Source organism: Sphaerodactylus townsendi, linkage group LG10 (assembly GCF_021028975.2).
Source record: "Sphaerodactylus townsendi isolate TG3544 linkage group LG10, MPM_Stown_v2.3, whole genome shotgun sequence".
NCBI lineage: Eukaryota > Metazoa > Chordata > Lepidosauria > Squamata > Sphaerodactylidae > Sphaerodactylus > Sphaerodactylus townsendi.
Genome location: NC_059434.1, coordinates 65953744 through 65973115, shown reverse-complemented (window position 1 = coordinate 65973115; position 19372 = coordinate 65953744). Strand labels below are relative to the sequence as shown.

Genomic DNA, 19372 nt, shown 5'->3' with positions numbered 1-19372 from the left:
TCTGGAAGAGGTGGAGAATGTGTGCCATCCCATGCATCTCCACCCTGCTGACCTCCCACCACTGTGAAACGAGCCAAAGTCTACAGATGAAAAACAGTCCAGTGTAACTCAAATGCTCCCAGCACACTGAACAGCACTTACATTTTTCATTAATTTATTTATATCCTGCTTCTCTCCTCACAGTTGGGATTCAAAGTGTCTTAGAACATAATTCTCCCCTCCTTCATTTTCTCACTAACAAACCCTTTGTGGTAGGACAGGCTGAGAGTTTGTGACAGACCAAAGGACACACCCAACTTCCATGGTAGAAGTGGAGATTCAAAAAAGATCACTTAAGGTCCCACTTAAGGTTCCACGCTGTCCACTACATCACACTGGAATTGCTTTACCTGCACGGGTACCATTCAGATAGGGCAGAGGGTTAAGCTAGAACCTTATTTGGGTGACCAAAATTTACAATTTACAGATGCCTTTTTATTTAATATTGTTAGTGAAATAGCCGTTGTAGACTTGAATAATTCTGTTTGACACTTGACCTGCAGGCTGAAGCGGTATACTCTAGCAGAATCTCTCACCACATCTGCTGTGTGTGTGAGAACTAAGCTTCACTCCTTGGCCAACCCACACACTGAGAAGCTATTACTGTAAATATTTAAAAGGCTTTGTGGACCTGGTAAGCCCGCCAAAAGCACAGCAAATCCTTTGACTTAAAAAAGGGTGACCGACCTGTATGCTAACACTGCTATGTTACATAGAGGTATTTTTTAAAAATAAAAAGTGCTGTAACTAAGGTTTTTTTTCCTCATGCTTAGCTTACTACAGATTTTCCCAGTGGTCAAGCAAGACTAAGTTTCATATCTCCGAATCCCCTGGTTCCTGCCGCAACGAAGAAGACCTTACCCACTGCAGCATGCCTCCTTATATACAGGAACTGAGGGGCAGCAACCCTCAGTTCCAGCATCCACCAGCTAGGAGTGACACAAATTTATGGCAGATTAGTTTCCCTTTTTAGAAATTGACTTCACTTCCAAGTGTGTTCCAGCCTTCCACCAAATCCTTGTGTCTCAAAAACCCTTCTGTGAAATTGTTCCGGACACTTCCTTCCTCCCTGTCATTTAGGAGTCTTTTTCTCCCTTGTCTCTTCAGTTGCATGTATTCCACATGCTACTGCTGAAAACATATTATTCCTGATGGTGGTGGGATTTCATCTGTGATGCAGAAGAACAACCCTCCCCCTTTTATTCTTTTATGCAGGCTCTCTAGTGTTGCTGCACAGTGACCTTTTAAACTGGCAATTCAAAAATGTCTCAGCCTCTATCTCTACTATTGTGAACTACCAACCGAAAATGGAAGCCAAAACAACTTCTGGAGCAGGTGCCATTTCCTGAAGGAACAGAGATATGTAGCCCACCCCTACCCCTCAAAGAACCATATTTTGGGGGCAGATTGGAGCTGCAGTAACACACAACCTCCTGAAAAACAACAACTCCCTTTGTCAATTTCATTCACTCCTAACCTTGGACACAGTGTATCTTTACATTAACATTATTCAAGACAAAATTGGCAAAGCTAATACAATCAACCTGGCTTGTGTCTGTGCCCTAATGTTACGTTGCTAATGCAATATGACGATATTTTTTTTAAAAAAAATCTTTTCAAAAATGGAGGACAAGGGGGAAGGAGGAAATGGTTGAAGGGGAGGTTGGGTGACTGCATGGGGGCATAGATAAGGACTAGGGATGGGCAGAGAAATGAAGGCAGTTTTGGCAAGTTCATACACTCAAGGGAAGCTGGCTCAGAAACTGTTAAAAAGAACAGAAACATTGCAGGAAAATGCCAGAGTGAGCGGGGGGGAGGGCAGAAAACTAAGGAAAACTTATTTCCAGAACAAAATGGAGGGGGGAAAAGTGTGGAATTATAAGAAAAAATGTAACATTTGGCATGATATATTGTAAGCAACTCATGCAGAGGAGGTCTTAGTCCTGAATATACACAAGCAGATGCTTTTAAAGTGTTTTAGGAATGTCAATGTCAACCTTCCCACCTAATCTGAAAAGGCAACTCAGCTTTTTTTGGGCGGGGGGGGGGAGGCAAAAATACTGAAGTTACCACAAATGTAACCCTGGCCAAATCTTACCGGAGAAGTTCAAAAGAGAAACTGAAATAAAATGGAATTCAGCTAAGGAAGGCAATTTCTCCAATCTTCTGGACAGCAATCATAAATATGTAATGCTTATTGTTCTGTTTTGCTGGTAAAACTCCATATCCTAACAGCCAATTCCAGTTGTCCTGTAAGTTATATTTATTTGGTCACTTGTACTTTTAAAACTCTGATCCAATTGAGACTAAAGTTCATTTGCGATTTGTTGCAGCTGCTGTGGCAGGGACCCCCTTTGGGGGAAAAATATAATTTCAAGAGGATTCTTTCGGTTAAAAAGCCATTTTCTTACAAGGGAAGTTCTGGAAGATAGCAAAAGAGAAGGAGAACAAGCCCCAATTTTTTTACAAGCACTCCTAAAAAGCATTTTGGAAGCACTGCATTAATTTAAACAATAGCAAAAAACATTTTTACTGAGTTAAGAAGCATAGTCCTTCCAATAAAACTTTCAATATAGAGTGGATTTTTAACCTAACTTTTGACAGACAGCTGTTCTGTTTCAATGAACACATTACTCTTAACAAGATGCATATGAGACAAAAATATCACTAGGTTTCGCTTTGGGAACTGTAGAAAGAGGGCTGGTGGCCAGTTTTACTTTGTTGCTCCTTCTGGGGACAGTGGGAGTCACTGCAGAGAGCAGAAAAAACAACCCCCAGATCCAGCTCAAATGCAAGCCCTAAATATAGTACAGCATAGACTCTCAGAATAGCACTGGTCTGGTTAAATTATTTATCTGCGAATAATGTTGTTGCAAATAGAGTCCCCGGATTCTTCATGAAAAGATGTCATTTATATTGTCATGAGTGCTTCAGAAGCCTGGGATGGAAAAGTGCCCCGCCTTACATATATAAAGTGGACAGTAAATAGTTACATGTCATCATTTGTGATTCAGAACTGGGAGATTCCTATTGGTTGCACAAGTCACTTGATAGGACATCTGCTTGCTGACTGGCTAAATGATTTTCCAGCACACTAAATAAACATCTGTCTCAAAAGAGAAAGGGGGGATAGCAAGACATCTGGGATTTCTATACACCTGAAGGGTTCCTTCACACTTTACTAATAATATTATCCTACAAACTGTAATATAATGAATTCAGCCAGTTTATTTGTAGATGAATTCATGAATTGATATTTCAGTATTTGCAGGCTACCTTACGTATCCACCTGCCTTGTCACCCTAATATTTGGCACAAAATTATCTTCTCAATTCTGCACAATCTTCTCTCAGGATGTTTAACACTTCCCTTTTTTACAAGCCCACCCCGTGTCAAAAGACAATTTTTAACAACCATTTCCACTGTGAGATATTGGAATTAAAAAAAATAAGCAAGGGGTGAGTCTTCCCAAACCCAGCCCCTTACATGACTGTGAATTTTCAAACAGCCATCACTCTATCAATTTTACAAAAAACAATTAACAAAAATGGATTTTCTTAAGACTGGAAACTGCAGTTTTAAAGAGAACTGAAGGAAGTTTTAATACAGGCTTCACTACCTGTGGGTCTGCATCCAATTCTTTTGTTGACAGTTGGCATCTAGTCAAATAGATTTTGCAGGTTTTTGAAGCATTATAATATATATTTAAAACCCATATCTTAGGGACTGTCTGTCCCCCACTGCTCCCGTTCAACCTCTGCAGGGCCAATTTGCTAGTTGTCCCGGGGCTTTCCACAGTGATACAGCTGGCCTACCTGATGGAGGCATCTACGCCCCAACCATCTGGGCCCTGCAGCACCTAGAACAGTTCCACAGGGCCCGCAACACGGAGTTATTCTGCTGGGCTTTTGGGGAGGGCAGCTGTTGGGGGTTCTGTCCTCTGTATTTCCATATTCCATCTTTGGAGCTTACACTTGTTGTGTAGCCACCCAAATGAACTGTGATACTGAATCTGAAATGTTTTTAGAATTAAGGTTGGAGTGTCTGTTTGGCTCTGGGCTTTAACTGAGATTTAAATTTAACTGTGTTTTTATTGACCTGTACACTGCCCAGAGCCCTTAGGGCAGGGGTAGGGAACCTGCGGCTCTCCAGATGTTCAGGAACTACAATTCCCTGTCTCCTGTCAGCATGTGGCCAATTGGTAGAGACAGTGGGGAATTATAGTTGGGCTGTGGAAAACCCCTATATAGAGAGATAGACGGTATATCAAAACAAACAAATAAATGGATAGATTTATAGATGGAGAGAGAGAGAGAGAGAGAGAAAGAGAGAAAGAGAGAAAGAAAGAGAGAGAGAGAGAGAGAGAGAAAGAGAGAGAGAGAGAGAAAGAGAGAGAAAGAGAGGAAAGAAAGAAAGAAAGAAAGAAAGAAAGAAAGAAAGAAAGAAAGAAAGAAAGAAAGAAAGAAAGAAAGAAAGAAAGAAAATGGCAGGATCCATGTACACTATGGATACTAATGATGCACAATTGATACTAACATTCCTGTTTCAAATCCAGTAGCCCCTTAAGGACCAACAACATTTCTAGGTCTATAAGGTTTTGAAAGTCAAAGTTCACTTCATCAGCACTTGGACTCTCAATAGCTTATATCCTGGAAATTATGTTTGATACTGGTAATCTCATTAGACTGATGAATCTTATACATCTACTGCTGGCTGAGATGAGCACTTTAAAGGGATCTAATTACAGACCTTATCAAATATTTGTTGCTATTTCTCTAACAGCCACATTATAAATTGTACAGCCCACTCACTAAAGAAGGATATTGACAAGTTGGAATGTGTCCAGAGGAGTGCGACCAAAATGGTAAAAAGTCTGAATTCCATCTCCTATGAGGAGTGGCTTAGGGAGCTAGATATGTTTAGTCTGGAGAAGAGAAGGTTAAAAGGTAACATGATAGCCATGTTTAAGTATTTGAAGGGATGTCATGTCGAACATGGAGCAAGCTTGTTTTCTGTTGCTCCAGAGACTAGGACAAGGAGTAATGGATTCAAAGTAAAGGAAACAGATTCCATCTAAACATCAGGAAGAACTGTCTGAAAGTGGAATATACTGCCTCGGTGTGTGGTGGAGTGTCCTTCTTTGGAGGTTTCTAAACAGAGGTTGGATGGCCATCTGTTGGGAGTGCTTTGATTGTGGGTTCCTGCATGGCAGGAGGTTGGACGTGATGGTCCTTGTGGTCTTTTCCAACTCTATAATTCCATGATTCCAAAGGAAATGGCCATCTGGACTCCAGTGCAGAGATGTGTTAATGCAGAGCCAGATATGAACCGCAAGACAGCCTGTGACATTCTCCCCAATGGAAACCCAAAGTATAGGGTTGCCAGCTTCTAGGTGGGGGACTGCAAATCTCCTGAAATTACTACTGATCTCCAGATGACAGGAAGCAATTCATCTGGAGAAAATGGCTGGTTTGGAGAGAAGGCTCTACTGCATTAGATCCTCCCCAGGCTGCACTGCCAAAATCTCCACATATTTCCCAACCCAAAACTGGCAACCCTTCCAAAGTGGCTTACATCATTTTTCTCTTCTCCATTTTCTCTTGACAACAACCTGGTGAGGTAGGCTAGGCTGAGGGTATGTGACTGGCCCATGGTCACCTAGCAAGTTTTCATGGAAGAATCAAGATTCAAACCTGGGTCTCCAGATTCTAGTCCAACACTCTAGCTCTACACTACCTTGGCTTACTTTTGCACCAACAGCAGTACATACATATACAACAATGTGTAGGTGATTTTTTTTTACCACCATCTTGTTGCTAGCAATTGTGTATGCCAGCAAATTATACTCTGTGCTAATTATCTTTGCTTGGCAATTTTCAATGAAACCACCTTCTAAAGTAAGGTTGCATCTAAACACCACTGGCCATTACACTATAACCATCATTTGCAAATGGATTGCCTGGTCCTCAAAAGAAAATCTAACCACAGATTATTCCTACAGCACAAATGTTAGCTCCACTAATGTGGGAGGGGCTGTGGTCCAGTGGCAGAGCATCAGCTTGGCATGTAGAAAGCCTGGGGTTCTGGCCCTGCCATCTCCAGTTAAAAGGATGATCTAGGAAGTTGCATGAAAGACCTCTGTCAGTGTGGGGTAGTGATTAAGAGCAGTGCACTCTAATCTGGATAACTTGGTTGGATTCCCCACACCTCCACCTGAGCGACAGACTCTAATCTGGTGAACTGGGTTTGTTTCCCTGCTTCCTACACATGTAGCCTGCTGGGTGACCTTGGGCCAATCACAGTTCTCTTTGAACTCTCTCAGCCTCACCTACCTCACAAGGTGTCAGTTTTAGAGAGGGGAAGGGAAGGTGATTGTATGCTACTTTGAGACTCCTTAAAGGTAGAGCAAAAGCAGGGTTTAAAAACCAATCGTCTTGTCTAAAACCTTGGACAGCTGCTGCTGGTCTGAATAGACCAACAGTCTGACTCAGTATAAGGCAGTTTCATGAGTCTTTTTTAACCTGTGCATGCAACTTAACAGTGCAATCCTATACAGACTGACTCCAGATTAAGCAAATTGATTTCAATGCTCTTAGACAAGAATAACTGTGGAGGATCACACAGAGTTTTCAGGGCCACTGCCTTCAGTACCAGTCTTCCATATACCTTCATGACCGATTTGAATAGTTCTGAAGCAAAATATGAATTGGGAGGGGGGGCGGATCAAACACAAAACTCATTTTCTTTTGCCAGTGGGGCCTTGCTTTCTAAAAACAGAGTCGCCTTTTAAAGGGAGCTCATTATCCTACTGATGTTTCTCTCTTTCCCTTGTATAACTGGTCTGAATTACAAGACCGTCCAATCAAAAATCAATCCCATCTTATTAGGTACATGGCTCAGCCAAGTTGGAAAGGCTCTGATCATGACTACAGGCTGGTGCTTATTATAGAAAAGATAATAAAAGACAATGTGGCATTCCCCCCTTTTCAAGCGAGCATATTAAAAAGGCAATAAATCAAAGGCGGCTCCATATGAAAAGGTGCAATTACTGGTCCCTGGTTTGTCTGATAGAGGGAGAGGGGGGGAAATGAAGAAGCAATGGGGACACACACAGAAAGAAGCATGAATAATTCTTTCTTGGAATGAATGCGTAGATTTTATTAATTGAAACGTGATGACGAGTGACTCCCACTGCTAACTGAACATGGTAATCGTTTCTGGTTTTAAGAATTAGGTTTTGCATACATTCTATGATGACATTTTTGGTATTCTCAAGGTGGCTAATGATGTGAGATGCTGTGGTCAACACTGTGCACTTTCCTTTGCTTGCTGGCATGAAATATCATCTAGCAAGTCTTCTGAGGATGTCACACACACACAAAAAGGTAATATCCACTTCAGGAAATGCCAGTACGAACTTGAGAAATAAAAGGTTTGGGGCTTAAATTGACTAGCCACGTGGCTTCCTTAGAACATTACAGTTCAACGAGTGATAAATATTTGACACAAATAAACTGAGAACATGGATTAAACAGCTCCTTAAAGATCTGTGTCATGTTTTTTTCCTCCCCTTTTTTTCTATAGCAGCATGAGAAGTCCAAACCAGCCTAAGCTTGTAGGAACTTGAAAGCCAAGCAGAATTGACCATGGTTAGTATTTACATAGAAGACCAACAATTACTGTGCCAGGGGAAGGCCACTTACATTCATCTCTTGCCTTGAAAACCCTATGAGGAGTTGCCATACAACAGCTGAGACTTGAAGGCACTTAATTATTAATGTTTCCTATGTCATCTTTCCATTGTCCATATAGTCCCCCCCCCATCACAGTTCACCTTTGTCTGGCTATTCTGGTGATTATGGATGGACAATACGCTCTTTGAATTTGAATAAGTACATTTTAATCCCACAAAGGGATAACCAAGAACAAAAATCATTCTCCCCTTGGCCTGATATTGCCCAAATGAAAATGCGAGCATGCTTATGTTACCCCTGTATTCATACTAAAAACCAATGCTTGAGCTATTCCCATTACAAGTTACTAGAAGTCATTGGTTGCTCACTGCCTTCATATACAGGCTTCTCCTACATTCATTGAAAGCTTAATCCCTGCTGATTAAATACAAGCTAGAAAAACATAGTCATTCCACACTGTGTTATCAGCTGTCCCAAATGAGCCTTGGTGATGCCGTGTGCCATCAGGTTGCAGCCAGCTTATGGTAATCCCATGGGGTTTCCAAGGCAAGAGATATTCCGAGGTGGTTTGCCATTGCCTGCCTTTATACAACAACCCTGGATTCCCTTGGTGGTCTCCCTTCCAAGTACTAATCAGGACTGTCTCTGCTTAGCTTGCGAGATCTATCTAGCCTGGGCCATCCAGTTCAGGTCCTAGAATAAGCCTTGCACATGTGTAAAATGACAGGCTTTACACAACATAGGTGGCAGGTCTATGCAAGCAGGGAAGAAGACCTATTTAACTCAATAGTTTACTTCCCAGTAGATCTACTTAGGATCAACCCATTAGTAGCTTAACATCCAAACAGTTGCAATTACAGATTTATTCATGAAAGACTACAGACACCCCCCAAAGAAGAACAGATACAGGGATAAGTCCCTGGTAAACAGGAGGCAGTTGGAACATTTGCAAACTGAGATTTGTTCACTCTAGTCGAGAACCTCACACAGTGAAATCCTTGGCCCTCTGACTGCAATGGACACTTGCATAGACTGCTCATGAAAGTCAGAAGCAATAGCTGGTAAGCTTGTATTGCTTCCTAACCTGGAGCTTCTGTATGAAATGAGAATGGCTGTATACTCAGTTACGTGGACCTCCCTAAGCCAAGTCCTTAGACCCATGGGTTGCTGCTTCAAAGCCTTGTCTTTAGTTGGCAAGAGGCTTTACAGTTCCGTGGATACATGAAACCTCCTAACTAAGGATCAGAGAGCTACTTTTTCAGTGACCATTTGTCTTAGGCCCTTTCCTCACGTGCAGAGTAAGCCCATTAAAATTAGTGGCTTGGATCCTGTGGTAAATCTCTGCCAGTGGAAGGAATTGGCAATGATCAAACATGACTTCTGTACCAACCTTCTCCTAATGCAGCATAAAATGACCCAAAAATGTTTATCCCAGGAGACATGGAATTGCGAAGAAGAGCATGAGGGGTAATCAGAGGTCTGCAGCGGGTGAGGGGGATGGCAAAAATCACTCTCTTCCATTAGCAAAAATGTACCACTGGATCACCTTTGCATAGGATTCACTGCCATAGCTCCACTTCTCGGTCAAAATAGGTGATACTGAGCTAGATGCACCAATGAGCTTCATCCAAAGATACTCAGTGTTAAAGTTTTCACCTTGTACATGTTGGAAGAGAAGGACTTTACGCTGTTTCCTGCCTTGATCCACAGAGGGGTTTTTACTAGATAACCAGTGGCTAGATAGGGACTTAGGGATTGACACCTTTACTCTATCATGCTGGCTCTATCCCTTTGATGTTAGACTAATACTGTCAGGGACTTCCTTCCTTCCGCCTTCTTCTCACTCTCATCTTACTTTCACCATGCCTAAAGGGAGGATGGGTGCTCCGTGCATCTAGAGTAAGATAGATTAGTGAACCTATCTACCTACCTTTCTATCCAGAATGGAGTTCACTAATAAATGCTCTTTTTATTAGATTAGAAACTACAACTGACTCCGACTTTCTTTTGTGCAAGCTTACACGTGCACATGTATGACAAGGCTTTTGCTCCGCTCCAGCCTCCAGTGTACTCTGCTCAATGCGAACTGGCATAATCTCCACTACGAGGAGATTATCCAATAGTACACTCAGTATTAGAGGCTCCAGTTTTCTTTTCTGTTAAAGGCTTCCGGAGTTTGTAATAGCTGCATGGAATGACTACCAGAAATCCAACCAAGGAAGCTTTTCTCAGTATGTCAGTAGCAACAGGGAAGAATCCAGTCAAGATAAGCTAAGCATCTCTTCCTGCTCTTGGGTTGCTGAAAGCATCCCAGTGCCCCCAATTCAATACCACTCTCTACTTAGCTGAATAATAACCAGCAATGTTGACAATGAAGTTTTTCTCAGTATGTAAATAATGAGACAAAAATCCCATCAGTTTCATGGCTGTGGACAGTACTGTCAATTTGCAGCCAACCTATGGCAACTTCGTAAGGTTTTCCAGGCAAGAAGAAGAAGAGAAGAGTTTGGATTTATATCCCCCCTTTCTCTCCTGTAGGAGACTCAAAGGGGCTTACAAACTCATTGCCCTTCCCCCCTCATAACAAACACCCTGTGAGGTGGGTGGGGCTGAGAGAGCTCTGAAAAGCTATGACTAGCCCAAGGTCACCCAGCTGGCGTGTGTGGGAGTGTACAGGCTAATCTGAATTCCCCAGATTATCCTCCACAGCTCAAGTGGCAGAGCGGGGAATCAAACGTTTATGATAACAAAAATTATCTGTCCCTAGGGTTGCCATTTTTAAATTGGTCCTTCTAGCTGCCCTTCAGTATCAGTTTGATGCACAGTAAATACCAAATGATGCTGATTGCCTCCATGAAAGGCATCAACTGCCTAGTTCTAAACATTAAGCTTCTATAGAAAGGACAGGGCATTTTGTTCCTCCTGGTCTACCCACCCTCAGTGTTTCTCCGTTTGCTTTAAAATGAGGGTGTCCTGACTTCAAGTAATGTCTCAGCAGGTAGCTAGAGAGTCTGGCTTTACTTTTAAGGGTAACACAGCCGGTCCTGACCTGGATTGCCCAAGCTAGCCCAACTTCATCAGGTCTTGGCTTATAAACAGGGTATGGCCTTGGTTACCACTTGGAAGGGAGACCACCAAAGGAAATCCAGAGTTGCTATGCAGATGCAGGCAAAGACAACCCACCACTGAATGTTTCTTGACTTGAGAACCCCACAGGGTCATCTTAAGTTGGCTGCAACTTCACAGCACTTTCCACTGCAAGGAGATTGTGCCTCTGCTGAATCTCCCAACCATCCTTCAGTCTTTTACTGACCTACTTCCTCCGCCTGAGGGTAATTATATTATAAACCTGGGTGAATGGAAGGAACGGGCAGCAGTTGTTACAGCAATTTGGACTACTGCTGAATCATTCCAATCCCCATTTTTATGAGGCTGTTTAACACTGCAAAAAGTCACAATTAAAATGGCTGCATGTGTTGTTGACAAGGGCATTGAGTACAAACTCAGTAGGAAGCCTGAGTTTCTTGTGGCAGAATGTGTAGAATGGCCCACCCACAGATATGTAAGAGGAGCACAAATGATGAGATCATGGAACGCTGGGTGGATTGCGCCTCATCCTTTCTTCATCAATAGCAGATCTGACACACACACAATAGTCGATCTCACACACACAAGCGACATCTACTAAAGAAGTGTTTGGCAGGCATACAGATTAATCAGCCTTACTCAACATACATTGGGTAATATTATTTTGATTTGTCCTCATGAGAACCAGAATCAATTGCTGAAAAGGAACGTATCCCTCCCTGGAGATCTTCAAGCAGGACAGCCATGCATCAAGGATGCTCTATCTTTGGATTTTCTGTGTTAAGCATGAAGTTGGACTAGATGGGCTGTAAGCACCCTTTCATCTCTTTGATTATATGAAAAATAGTTCCTCAGTCTATAAAGGGCTACCTTTTGTAGCTTCCTAATAGCAAGCCAGATTTTAATCAATATGTTTTCTGCTGTTCAGCTCTCATTTGCATCCAAAGTCCTTCTCTCTCATTGTAAAGGAGGAAAACTTTAACATTGTAATTCAACCAGATAAACAAACTCACGTAAAGCCGAAAGAAATACAAAAAGAAGCAGAAAGACCTGTTCTTCTAACAAACAAGTTCTTGTGTTACCCAAACAATGCCTTATAGTCTAAACAAGTCGAGGAAGGCTACTAATCTAATAAAGGTCCATTTAAAACAAAATTATTAAAATGTCATGTACTGAGTGTTCAGGGAGCCTGGAGCTGTAATGCTTTTACTCAGCCATTTTCCAGCTTTGAAGCTACGAAACATTAAAGTTGTTCTAATTTCAAGGAGGCTCAACTGGAGTAACTGAAGGATAATCACTTCACTTGTTCTGAGTATGCTGGCCGTAATACAAGACGGCAAACTCAAAGGCTTGCCACGGAAGATTATGCGTTTTCCTACAGGCATCTGACCCCAAGGATTTCCTATTGTCACCAGCAACTTCTTTTACTTTTGATCCTTAGAGTTGTTGTTTCCTGCCAATAAGTTCCACTGGCTTTAGAGGAGTTACCTACTTTCAAGTAAGCAGTTTAGATAAAGATGTAAGTCATCTTAACCAGCAATGACACAACCAACGTACCCCGACGTAATCAAGATCAGTATAAGAAAGTGGAGAGTCTCTGTGCCAATCACAAAATAAAGACTGACGTTCATAGACAAGGGATACACAGAAAAGGTATGGCTCTATAAATTAACCCCCTCCAAGCATTGATGAGGACTTAATATCCTTGAAGTGTCATGGAATATTGAGGGCAGCTAGAAATCAATTATTGAGGGAGGGGGAAGATGGGCAAATTGGCCTATCCAGAACTATCTCAGAACTTATAGTCTTATAAGACAAATCTGAGAGTTTGTGAGTGGGGGGGGCAATTTAGAATTTTGCTCCCTAGCAGTGAAATATGACCGTAAAATCTCCAAGGAACAGGCTGATGAGGACTGAACATATTCTAGCAAGCACTGAGGGCTATCAAACATCAATTGGAAGTCAGAGTGGAAACACAAGAATGGGGGAATTGAATTAATCAATCCCACTAAGAGATTATAGTACATTGAAATATATATTTTGGTTGGGGGGAATTTAATGTCTTAATTAAAATTGATTCCTCCAATTCCTCATGGGTCCCCAACTTATAAGAGCCCCTTGCTGATTCTTGTTCTACATTCTACCTGGGAAGAGTTTTCAGTTGCCACTATGTTTTGCTAAGGGTCAGTCTATACATGTGGTTAATGGTGGGGGGGGGGTGCTGTTCAGTTTCAGACTGCAGGTTAATGAGAGTTTTCCTCTGCAAATTTTAGGGGGAAATCCTCCACTTGAAAAAGTAGGAATTCTTGAGCATAGGCAAGACTGAACAGGACCCCTTCCCCTTGTCATGATGGTATTGTAAGACCAGGGACTTTGATGTGAGGAGGTTCAAGTAGATGGTTACCCCATCTGAAGTAGATGGCTACCCCATCTAAAGGTGTTTTTCCTGAACAGCCTCACTCTAAAGTGGAATGAACAAATTGTCTTTATTTGTCTCAGTAGCAGTGTGATCCATTCCCAATTTGTAAGATTCCTATTCACTGGGTAAAATCCCAGTTCTAAAATGCTACTGATCTCAGTAACATTTCTCTGACCGGACCCAGTTAGTTAGAATGGCTCTTTGACATTATTGCAAGCATCATAACACAACGTATCACATTTAGCAATTCTATATATTAAGGTTGGCTTACAAAAATGTAAAAGGCAAGATCTTGGTAGCAAGTGAGTTTTCAGGCCGTGCTCCAGAAATCCATGAGATCATTCATAGCATACAATTTATTTCTTTTCCAGATGCTTTTACAGGTGTAGTCATTGACACCCAAGTTATTAATTTATGAAAATGGAAATTGTGATAAGGAAAGAAAACCAAAACTAGGAAATGCTGCTCCTATCATAACTTCTACCAGTTTATATTTATGTGATGTCAGTATTACGTTGGCCACGTTTAGAGCAGATGTGTGATGTGCCAGTGCCTCATATTTGATCTACATAAAGTACAAAAAACAGGGATGAGAGAAGATTAGAAATAGGCATGTGTAGTGGTCTTGAAACAAGACAGTATTAGATGAACACATGAAGTTGAGTCTGACCATTTGACTACCAAGTTCAGTATTCTCTAATCTGACTGGCAGTGCCTCTCAGATACAGGTGTTTATTATCTCTGGAGACTCAGATACAGGTCTTTCATATAGGCTTACTAACTGAGCCAATGGAAGCAGAAATAAGGTGGGCCTAGGATGGAATGCCAAGAAAGGTATGGTTGCAAAGAGATTATGCGGCAGGAAATGCAAGAAAGAACAGAAAGGAAACGCTCTTGGACAGAGGGATCTCAGGCAGTTGCCTGTCAAAATAGGCAACTCTGGATGAGATGGACCGGTCAGTTCAGTACAATAAAGCTTCCTATGTTCATAAGTAATTTGATGAATATACAGGTGATCATTCCAACCACACGGGGCAGCATGGTGTAAGGCATGGATGGAAGTGGGAGAAGAGAGGGGACAGCCAATGACGTTATGATAGCATAACCATACTCTCTTTTTGTTTTACCAATGGTTTAAGCCTTGGAGATGTCACAGAAATTTCTCTTCAGCATGACACATATTCATTGAAATAACACCAAGATTTGGCAAGTCATCAAATATATATCTTCCATTGCCTTATCATCAAAGGAACTCTGTAGAGAATTGCAACAGATGGTGACTAACTGATTGGTGTGTTCTGGTTGTACATTGCTTGGAACCCATTCTAGCATTACCTTCCTCACTCATTCAGAGACGTATAATATTGCTTTCCCCTGTTCTGTAACTATTCCCATTGCCTTTAAAGATCAGTTGCCTGCCTTCACAGAATGACAACTGTAAATACAAGGTTTCTGAAACTTTTCTTGCTCAAGAGCGTTACCCTGTCATTTCCATTACCAAGTTAAAGGAGCTGAGTTTTGAAAGACAGCGGATTTTGTAGCATAAACTTGAAATACTGTCTGCTGTTAAATCTGTGCCCTGATCTGAATAGCCCAGGACAGTCTGACCTCATCAGATCTCAGAATTTAAGCAGGATCGGCCCTGGCTAGTATTTGGATGAGAATACCGGGGCTGTGATGTAGAGGAAGGCCAAGGCAGCCCACCACTGAAGCTTTCTTGCTTTGAAAACCCTACAGGGTCACCATAAATCAGCTATAACTTGTCAAATTAAATCTTTCTCCAATTGATGGGTTTTAGATTAATGGAAGAAGAAGAAGAAGAAGAAGAAGAAGAAGAAGAAGAAGAAGAAGAAGAAGAAGAAGAAGAAGAAGAAGAAGAAGAAGAAGAAGAAGAAGAAGAAGAAGAAGAAGAAGAAGAAGAAGAAGAAGAAGAAGAAGAAGAAGAGGGGGAGTTTGGATTTATACCTCACCCTTTCTCTCCTGTAAGGGGACTCAAAATTACTTACAAACTCCTTTTACCATCCTCTCTCCATAACAGACAACTAGTGAGGTAGGTGGGCTCGAGAGAGTTTTGTGAGAACTGTGACTAGCCTAACATCACCCAGCAGGCTTAATGTGGAGGACTGGGGAAACAAATCCAGTTCACCAGATTAGAGCCCACCGCTCTTAACCACCACACTGTGCTGGGTCAAGAAGGCTGTTAATACCAAGCAACTGCCATATGGTTTTTACCCTTCTTCCTTGGGGCCTTGTGTCCATTACAGCAAATGTATCTTTTTTTAATTAAGAAGTTGCTGTAAAGTAGGTGATCAGGCCATAGGCCAGGGGTTTCAAATATTCCTTTCGAAAGAGTCCCGCTGAGAATCAGCCTCCATATTATTTGGCCTTTCGGCATGGAATATTTTGCTTCACCAAGTGCCAAGATGTTGCCCACAGTGTTGGGTCGTGTCCCACAGATCTATTCCACGAACAGCCTCTTGCATCACAGGACGCCGGCTCCTTGTGCTCGGAGGAAGGCGCCACCTATTAATGGAACCCGTACGTGGGATCCAACCCAAAGTGGGATGGAGTCTGACTATAAGTGAGGTGGGAATACTCCTTTGGGGGGGTGGGGGCAATCCATACCTTCCTGTGCACAATGCAGAGAACACAGTACACCTCTGCCACTGCAGCAGAGAACACAAAACTGTATAGATAGGCTTGGTCACCTTAACCTAACCAGGATGTTCTGTGGAAAAGGAGGGGGGGGTCATGCTAGCATATTGCAGCAAAATTACACAGGGGTCTGGCAGTACCTACAAGGTTAGCAGGATATTTTTTTCCCCTGCAGATTGAATAAATTCTGTTTGATGTTCTGTCCCCTTCCAGTTTGCTACTTATTTAGAAGAGAGAGCAAGCAAGAAAGGGTCATCATTGACCCACAGACCACAACACTTCTTCGGTTCCCTTTCTCTGACCTTAATTTGAGTCAGAGCAGCAAGGAGAGTGGAGTGTGGACTCCCAGCCGTCAGTCTGTTGATCCCCAAGTGAAGAGCTCACATCCCTGCTCTCGTTCGCCTCCGCTGGGACAGCAGCAACTGCCTCCCTAATCTGAAACACAAACCTTGCACATCTGTTTGGAAGGAAGTCCCACTGATTTCCAGCGAGCCGACTTCCAAGTAAGTGCGCTTGGAAGTCAGTCCTAGCTTTTAATAAACTGCCAACATTGTGGCTTTACTCTGAATTTTGCATTTTGGCACTGTTGGGTCAAACTGGAAGGGCTTCTGCCACACAGCATTTCGAATGACGATTCAAGGCGATGGCTTGACTTCTTATAAAAGCCACCATTTCTGTCTTATTGCTACTACGCCCGGTGGATGTGTGTGCCGGGGTGTGGGGACAGAGAGAGAGAGAGAGAGAGGGAGAGAGAGAGAGAGAATGCCAGTGTTGTGTACTGGTTCAAGCATAGGACTGTGATCTGAAAGACCCCATTCAAATTCCTACTCTGCCATGAACGTTCTCTGGGTAACTTCACCCATTCACTTTAGCCTAGCCTGCTGCTTCACTTATTGTTGTGGGGATACTACAGGAGAAGGGAATGATGGTGTGGTAAGCCCAGACCAGCCAGATCTCATCTGACCTCAGAAGGTAAGCAGGGTCAGCCCTGGTCACTATCTAGAAGGGAGACAACTAAGGAATACCAAGGGCATGATGATGAGGAGGCAGGCAAAGGCAATCCCCCTCCAGATGTCACTTGCCTTGACAACCCACATTTCCTCTGTGACTTTAGGCCAAAAGAGAAAAAAACCCTCTCTTGGTCCAACTGAAGAACAAAGTTAGGGCGGTCTCTCCATCCATCCCTAAGCTGAGGGCTCTGTGGACTGAGCAACATGCATTTCTGTCACAACAGATACTGACATTATATGACCCTTTAGATTTCAGCATGAACGAGAGAAAGTCCCCTTGTGGAAGCCCGCCCTGCAAGAACCAGATGCTGAGGTCAGCAGGGGGCAGGGCAAGGAAGGAATACCTCCATCTAACTATTTCCAAGAAGCACCTCGCTTACTGATGCTGGGGAGAGAATCCGGGAATGGGTGGATCTTGCTGGGATCCTACAAGGACCCCAGACCGACGGGGATGGGCGCACCTAGAGAGAGAGTGGCTCAGCCGTCCCGAATACAGCATTGGAGCGGCGAGGGGGAAGGAAAGGTGGGCATAGGAGGGAGGGAGGGCGGGAGCCGTGTCCTACCTCGCCTTGCCGGCGGAAGTGCTTCAGGGACTTGCCGCCGGGCCCCAGGATCTTGCCCTTCTTGCCGCTGCCCAGAGCCAGCCCGAGGTGGATCGGGGCCGTCCGGTTGGTGGGCTGCGTGGGCGCCTCGCCCAGCAGGGTGGCCTTGATGGAGTTCACCTTGGCGCCGTCCAGCTGGGAGCTCTCCGCCACCAGCAGCGCGGCCAGCAGGAGCAGCGGGCGGCCGCAGAAGCCGGGCTTGCCGCCCCGCATGCTCATCTCCGCTCGGCCCCCGACCCCGAGGGCTGCTCCGGGGCGCTGCGCTGGCCGGCCTGGGCGGGAGGGAGGGAGCGGCGCGTCCCTCGGCTGGGGGCGCACGAGAGGCGGCGGCGGCGGCGGCGAGGGGGGCCAAGGCGAGCCTCCAGGGTGGCTCGGCGCACGGGCACGACAGCCGGGGAGCGGCGGCCAGAGCCCGGCAGGAGGGAGCCTCCCCAGCCGCCCGGCTCAGACAGGGGCAGTCCCGGGTCGCCCCCGCCTCCGGCAAGCCGCCGGGCAAACTCCACCAGATTCCGCTCCCAGCAAGGCGAGCTCCGCCGCTGACTGGCTCTTTCTTTCTTTCTTTCTTTCTTTCTTTCTTTCTTTCTTTCTTTCTTTCTTTCTTTCTTTCTTTCTTTCTTTCTTTCCTTCCGCGCTCGCCTGCCCCTGCCCCCTTCAGCTAGCCGGCCCGGGACATCCTGCGCGCAGGCAAGCCACCCAGAGTCCCGCACCCGCCGCCGCCGCCGCCGCTCCGCCTGTCAGTCGCCTCGCTCGACTCCACTCGCCTTCTGCCCCCTTCGCTTTTATAGCCTCCCCCGGTGTGGAGTTCGCTTTCCTCCGCCCCCCAAAGCTGCGGAATGACAGGGAGGGAAGCTGACTCATCCCCTCGCCCACTCCCCACGTCTCCTCCCAGTTCCCAGCTGGGGACCCACTCAGAGGCAGCCCCGGCAGATGCTCCGGAACCGGGGGCTGTCCGGGAAAAGAGCCCCGCCGAGCATGCCGAGAGCGCCTCGGCCCGGGCTGCAGCCCTTCCTATAGATCTGGAGGTGTCACGTCCTGCTAATCACAATTATAATCTAGTGTTATGATAAGCGCGGGAAGAGGCAAGAACCTATTATCTCCCAAGGAGACAAAACACCTATAGGATTTACCATGCCGGTTGCTGTTAGGCAATTCTTCATGTTAACATATATAGAGACATTAAAGCCCAGGGGGACAAAGGAGGGAGAGGGGCGGGCAAGGGCTCATCTGGACGAATGGCCTTGTGCACACACAGATATCCCAAACACACACACACTTAGCTTTTCCAGCCTGCAAACAGCTCCGTGCAACTCCGAAAGCTGGCCACCTTCCCCCCCTACATTTTGCTCCACAAGCGACTGTAGATTTCCTTTGCATCGCGCCCTGAAAGTTCGCCACTGCTCCGTTTGCTCTGGGATGCGAAGTGCAAAATGGACTTTGAAGCCCATCAGAGGGCCTTTGGGGTCAACAGAGGATGCAGATCTAGCCTGGGCAGCCTGAAAAGGACCTAAGCTGGGTCAGTGCTGGCTTGTACTGGGATGGGAGACCACCAGGGTCGCTATGGAGAGGCAGGCAACGGCAAAGCATCTCCGCTAGTCTCTTGCCTGCCTGGTCACTAAAACCCTGCCTGGTCACTATAAATCCGCTGCAATGGGGGGGGGGCACCTTACACACACACAAAGAGCGAGCCAGCTTTGTGCTTCCAGTTCATAGAACTGGACCTGACCGGCACTTATATATTTATAACACGTGGCAATCGTTATAAATGAACTCGTTTCCCCAAGGAAAACAAGTTCATTTATAAGGATTGCCACGGGTTATAAATATGCGGTGCAGAATCCTTGGAGGACCCTTCCGCACATGTGGAAT

The 19372-nt window shown here is 44.5% G+C and overlaps 1 protein-coding gene across 1 annotated transcript in view; it reads right to left on the bottom strand.

The window, feature by feature from the left end:
- The window catches only part of DKK2 (dickkopf WNT signaling pathway inhibitor 2), a 78275-nt gene extending 59994 nt beyond the window's left edge, over positions 1-18281 (bottom strand). The window contains exon 1 of the mRNA XM_048509901.1: positions 17468-18281. Within this exon, the coding sequence (XP_048365858.1) occupies positions 17468-17725 (258 nt within the window). The 5' untranslated portion in view covers positions 17726-18281. The remainder of the gene's footprint in view (positions 1-17467) is intronic.
- Positions 18282-19372: the final 1091 nt, after the last annotated feature.